Raw genomic sequence first — 6,000 nt, forward strand, 5'->3', positions numbered from 1 at the left:
ATCCCGATCCCGGTCTCGATCCCGGGGATCTCCCGGGCCCGCAGGTGACAGCGCCGGGAACCCGGGAGGCGGCGGGGGAAGGGGGAGCTCGGGATCCCGGGATGCTGCGGGGAGGGCGGGCAGAGCTCTCCCTGCGGCCCCGGCCGCGTTCGCGTCGCTGCCGCATCCGCGATTCAAAGGGAAAGGGGGCGATTCCTTCCTTTTATCCGGGGAAAAAAGAGCGGCTCCTTCCCCCGCTGCCCCCCCCCCCCCCCCCCCCCGCTTCCCTGCTTAATTAAACCAGAGCTTAATTGGAGCCCCCCCCCGGCTCCGCCCGCTCCCGGCGTAAACCAGCGGCGGAGCCCCGGAATGGTCCCGGGAGCCCTGGGATTGCTCCTGGATCCCCGGAACAGCCCCGGAATGGTCCCGGAATAGCCCCCGGAGCCCTGGAACAGCCCCGGAATGGTCCCGGGAGCTCTGGAATAGCCCCTGGATCCCCGAGCAGCCCCGGGATCGCCCCTGGAGCAGCCGCCGGAGCCCCGGAGCGGCCGCGGGACAGAGGCCGGATCCCGGCGCTTTCCGGGCGTTTTTCCAGGCAAACGGGAGAATCCGTGGATTTCCGAGCCCCCCTTCTAAGGAGCGTCCCGGGAGCCCGAGCGGACTCCGGCCCCGTGCCCGAGCTGCGCCCGCTCCCAGCCCGGCTCCTGCGCCACATCCCGGGAATTCCCGGGCGGGGCCCGGCCGGGCGGAGCTGCTGCTGTTTTTCCTGGGTTTTTTGGCTTTTCCGTGGATTTCCTGGCCGCCCCTCGGGCCGGGTTTGTCACCGGGGACACCGGGAGGGGTCGGGGAGTGGCCGAGGCCGAGATTTCCCTGCCCTGAGCCGGCGCTTCCTCATCCTCCGGCTTCCCTCTGGATTCTCCCGACCGCCGAGCGCCTTTCCCCGAAACCGGCGTTTTCCTGGGAAAAGGGGCCGGTCCCGGGGTCCCCTGGCATGGAATTGTCACCGACCCGCTGCCCCCGGTCCGGATTCTCCGCTGGATTCTCGAGGTGGGGCAGGCCGGGGGGAATTCGTTCCCCGTTTCAACCCATTTTAACCAATTCCAGCTTTTCCCGTGCCCAGAGCGCTGTCGGACGGGTCCTGGCGCCGCTCCCAGCATCCCCATTCCCTAAAAAAACCCCGCAGCCTTCATCCCAAAGAGTTGCTCTTCCTCTTCCCCGCTCCTGCAGCTCCGGCACCGCAGGGAAATGGGCTCATTTCCATCCTTTTTGGGAGAATCCATCCTCCGGAGCGATCCCAGGGCAGATCTTCCCAGGGGCAAATTTTGAGGCGAGCTTTGAATTCGGGCACCAAAAAAAGGCTCCGAACGGGCCGGGAGGGGGAGGAATGGGAGGAACTGGGTGAGTTCCTGGCTGCTGCTCCTCCCTCGGGCCATTCCCGTGGGAAAAGGAGTTTAATTCCATCGCTGCATCCCCGCTTTTGGCAAAGGTGGATGGAATTGTTCGTGGAGACGCCGGGATGGGGAAGGGCTGCTCGGATGGAGCCAGAATTGCTGAAAATTGACCAAAATCCCCCAAATTTCTCTGTGGCAAAGCCCAAAATACTGGACACGGGCAGAAAAGGAGGATTTTTTTTAAATGGAAAACAGGCAGGGAAAAGAACAAATTTTGAGGTCCTGAAGCTCAAGGGGCTGAAAATGGGCAGAAAACGGAAAAAGAATTTCACATTGAGGTAGGAATTTCCAAAACCAAGTGGAAAAGGAACGGAATTTCCAGGCTGTGAGGCAGAAATTTCTGGCAAGAGGCAAAAAGATCCCAAATTTTTCCTGAGCCAAATTGCCAAAATTGCCAAATTGCCAAAAACCGGCGGGAAATGAAAACCTTGGATGCGCTGAAGCCCAAAGTGCTGAAAAAGAAACAAAATTTTCCTGTACTGCGATGGAATCTGCCGAGGACGGGCGAAAAGAGCCCAAATTCCTTCCAATCCAAACCCTAAATGGCCAAAAACGGGTGAAAAAGGAACAGAATTGCCTCCCTTGAAGCCGGAATTGATGGAAACAGGGAAAAAGTCCTCAAATTTTCCTCTGTGGGAATCGAATCCGCTGATTCAGGAGATTCCATGGGGTCGGAGTCCTGGGAGCGTCTCCTGGAGCTCCTCCCACTCGGATCCTGGGGAAAACATCCCCTTTTTCCCCGTTTTTCCCCATTTTCCTCGTTCCTGACTCTTCCTTCCGGGGTCACCTGGATTCTGCTGGATTTTTAGGGATGCCCGGAGCTGCTGGCTGCTGGAAGCTCCCAGAAATGAGTTATTCATTGGAGGTTTCCTTGGGGCTTTCCTCCTTTTCCAGCCCATTTTCCACCTGTTCCGGATCTCCCCCACAAGGAATGGGGAGCGCCATGGGTTTGCCTGGGAAAAAATCCCCCAAAATGCCTGGAAAAGGGGTTTTGAGGACGGAATTGCCCCCATTGCCGGCATTGCAACCCCCTTTTCCCAGGGATTTTGTTCTCCCCAGCACAAAGGGAACGGAGCTCCCGGAACATTCCCGGCCTTTGTCCCGGCCCAGCCGAGCGGGAGCGGCCGGGGGGAGGAATTGGGGTCAGGGAGGGCGATTTCGGGTGGGAACAGGGATGGCCAGGAGGGGAACGATCCCACGGCTCCGGGGTGCTCGTCCCCATCATCACCCTCAGCTTCACCTGGGAATTCACATTTCGGAGGCTTTTTTCCCTACAAATCCACCTTTTTTCCTAAAAATCCATCCTTTTTTCTTGCATCCCCATCTTTCTTCCCTAAAAAAATCCATCTTTTTCCCTACAAACCCACTCCTTTCCCCTACAAATCCATCTTCTCCCCTACAAACCCTTTTCTTCCTTACCACCCCACTTTTTCCCCTACAATTTTGTGACGACCCCGGTGTTTTTCCGTGGCCGAGGGCCCCGCGCCGGCCCCGGTTCCAAAGGAAGATCCTTCCCCGGCTCCTCTCTGCGCCGTCAGCCCGGGGCCGCCCCCCGCCCGTCCCGTCCCGCGCTAATCCCGGGATTAGCGGCGCTGGATTCTGCACCGTCAGGATTTTCCTGCCCGGAGCCGCCGGGATGGGGCCGAGCGGCGGCCGGGCCCTGCCGGGGCCGCGCTCCCGGGGCTGATTCCCGGGATCGCCCCGGGATCCTCTTCCCTCTCGGCCTCGGGAGCGGCGCCGGCGCCAGCGCGGGTCTGTAGCGGGGTCTGTGCGGGATTTGGGGGAAAACGGGGGATAATTGGGGAGCATTCCCTAAAAACGGGGGATGATAAGGGAATATTCCCTAAAATTAGGGGAAAATAAAGGAGTATTCCCTAAGAACGGGATAACAAGGGAATATTCCCTAAAACAGGGGATAAGAGATAGGATTAGAGCACAGGGGTGGCCTCGGGAGCGGCTGCGGCGGCAGCGGGGCCAGGGCGGCTCCATGACGGGGTTTGTGGCACTGGGAAGGGGGAACGTGGGAAAAGCAGGGAATTGCAAGGGAACATTCCCTAAAAGCAGGGAATTGCAAGGGAACATTCCCTAAAAGCAGGGAATGGGAGGGTGACAGTGGGGATCAGAGGAGGTTTGGGCAGCGCTGAGGTGACGCCGGAGCGTTGAAGGGGAAATGGGATTTTCCATCCCTCGGGGCCTTGTTGTTGTTGTGTTTTTAAGGATAAATCCTCCCAGCTCCCCCGGGATTTTTCCGGGTCGAATTCCGGCCAGGAGAGGCCCCTCAGGGTGTCCCAGCCCGGGACAAACCCATCCCCAAATCCCTCACGAACTGCTCTGTTCTTGCCGGCGGCGCTGGATTGGATCCGCCGACAGGGGACAGATGGAATTTTTTCCCTGAAAATTTGTGATAAGGATGAAAAGCTCCAGAACCTCCCACTTGCTGATTTAACAGGGAGTGTTCCGGTGGCCCCAAACCTGTTCCATTCCTTTTGCCGTCCCACTGAGGCGTCTCCCAAGGCTGGACACGTTAATGGCACCAAAAATTCCCGGTTTTGCCTCATTTCTGCCCACAGCTGGAAAACCCGACCCAAATCCGACGTCTGAACTCAGAGCTCACGGCTAAAACAGGGGAAACCCCAACTTCCTTCCCCCTCCGGCCGAAATCTCCGTTGGTTTCTGCTCCAGCTGGTGCTGGGTGGGGCCGGACAACGCTGGGCCGAGGGGAGACAGGGTCAGAATGAGAAAATCCCTTTTGGGCTGAAAACGCCTCTTCCCAGCACTCTGCTCTCCCGACCTCTACCTCCACACCCCGATTCCTCCCTACAAACACAAATCCTTTGGACTCCCCTGCTTTTCCTCCCTCTTGCTGCCGAGGCCCCGAGCGCCTGGATTTCATTACCTGCTAGTTTGGGTATCGATAACGCGGCCAGCGGAGAGCGGGGGAGCGTCTGGAATTCATTTCCCGGCCCGTGCCGACGGCCAGGATGCTCCGTTGACGTGTCAGAACTCGGCTTTGAGCGTTTTTCCCCTTCTCTGTTCGTCTGCAGGTTGTCCTGAGGCCGGGAAGGCGCCGCCAGCTCGGGCTGGGCTGCGTTGGCCGAGATGTCCACCAAGGTGCCGATCTACCTGAAGAGGGGCAGCCGGAAGGGCAAGAAGGAGAAGCTGCGGGACATCCTCTCCTCGGACATGATCAGCCCGCCCCTGGGCGACTTCCGCCACACGATCCACATCGGCAGCGGCGGCGAGAGCGACATGTTCGGGGACATCTCCTTCCTGCAGGGCAAGTTCCACCTGCTGCCCCGCAGCGAGAGCGGCTGCGGTGACGGCGGCGACGGCTCCGAGGCGGCGGCGCCGTTCGAGTTCTCGCGCACGGCCACGATCTCGGGTGGGGAGCAGGAGGCGGCCGCGGCGCCGTCGCCGCTGCTCAAAAACGCCATCTCGCTGCCGGCCCTCGGCGGCCCGCAGGCGCTGACCCTGCCCGCGGCCCAGGCCCCGCCGAAGCCCCCGCGGCTGCACCTGGACGAGGCCGCGGCCTCCCCTCCGCGGCCCTGCGGCCCCCAGCTCCCCGCGCCCGCCAACGGCGAGGCCGAGCCCTTCCTGTCGCACGCCGGCTCCCTGCTGTCCCTGCACGTGGACCTGGGGCCGTCCATCCTGGAGGACGTGCTGCAGGTCATGGACAGGCACCAGGCCGAGCGCGGCGGCGGCGCCCGGCCGGAGATCCTGACGTGAGGGCGGCCCCAGGGAGAGACACCGAGGAATGGATGGCGAGGGTGAGGATGAGGATGATGATTTTGGGTGTTTTTCCAATGTGGCTCTCGAATCCCAGCTCGGACTCCCGCGTTTCCTCTGGCAGAGCCCGCGGTGCCGACGCCGGGCGAGGGTTCAGCCCCGGGAGAGAACCAAAGGGATCCCCCGAGCGCTCCCCGCTCTCCTCCAGCGCCGGAGCCGACCGCAGGCAACGCGACCCCGCCGCGTTCTCCGCGTCTGCGGGACCTGCCGGGATGAGCTCCCAAAGATTCCGGTCAGGAGGATTTTGGGGGACACTGGGGTTTGCTCTCCACGGGCGATGCTGGCGGCTCTGAACCCCCCGAATCGTCACGGTGGTGCCGCCTCAACTTCTGCTCCACTGAATCCTTTGAGAATCCCACAAATCGGGAAATCCCGAGCGGGAAATCTCTGCTGGGCTTTGTGTCTCTGTGGAGAAGCCAAAACTGCCCGTGGAGGAGCTCAAATATCCCATTGGGGCTGCTGTTTTAGGAGCTCAACCCATGGAGGAGCCAAAAAACCCCTCTGGGGCCGAGCTGGAGCGGCAGAATCGGGGCTGGGGCTGGAAATCGTCAGCGAGGTGCAAAAACAACCAAAAATCCCAGCGGGAGGTGGATTCTGGCACCGGGGGGGACTCGTCGCCGTCGATCGCGGATTGTTTGGCCGGAAGGAGGGAATGCCGAGGGGAGTTCCGGCTGGATTTTAGGGAATACGGACAAAGCCCCCTGGGAACGCCGCTGCTGCCGCGCTGGGGCTCGGGGATGGGGTGGGACCCCGCGGGGCCTCCTTTTCCAGACTCTGTGCATTC

At 61.1% G+C, this 6,000-nt stretch overlaps 1 protein-coding gene across 2 annotated transcripts; it reads left to right on the forward strand.

Annotated features, from left to right (window-relative positions):
* The first annotated feature begins 922 nt into the window (after window positions 1-922).
* CDC42EP2 (CDC42 effector protein 2) lies at window positions 923-6,000 on the forward strand. 2 transcript variants are annotated; one of them, XM_082300370.1, is made up of 3 exons: window positions 923-1,026; window positions 4,475-5,197; window positions 5,281-6,000. In XM_082300370.1, exon 2 carries the CDS (start codon window positions 4,530-4,532, stop codon window positions 5,154-5,156), a length of 627 nt encoding a protein of 208 aa, XP_082156496.1. In that variant the 5' UTR covers window positions 923-1,026; window positions 4,475-4,529; the 3' UTR covers window positions 5,157-5,197; window positions 5,281-6,000. The 2 variants fall into 2 exon arrangements, with proteins under 2 accessions (XP_082156496.1, XP_082156495.1); XM_082300369.1 differs by having other exon boundaries at window positions 4,475-6,000.

This window comes from Coloeus monedula, assembly GCF_965178545.1.
Source record: "Coloeus monedula genome assembly, chromosome: 39".
NCBI lineage: Eukaryota > Metazoa > Chordata > Aves > Passeriformes > Corvidae > Coloeus > Coloeus monedula.

Bases quoted from the DNA above. Each gene is read 5' to 3' on its own strand.
- CDC42EP2 (XM_082300369.1), top strand. From the start codon at position 4,530: ATGTCCACCAAGGTGCCGATCTACCTGAAGAGGGGCAGCCGGAAGGGC.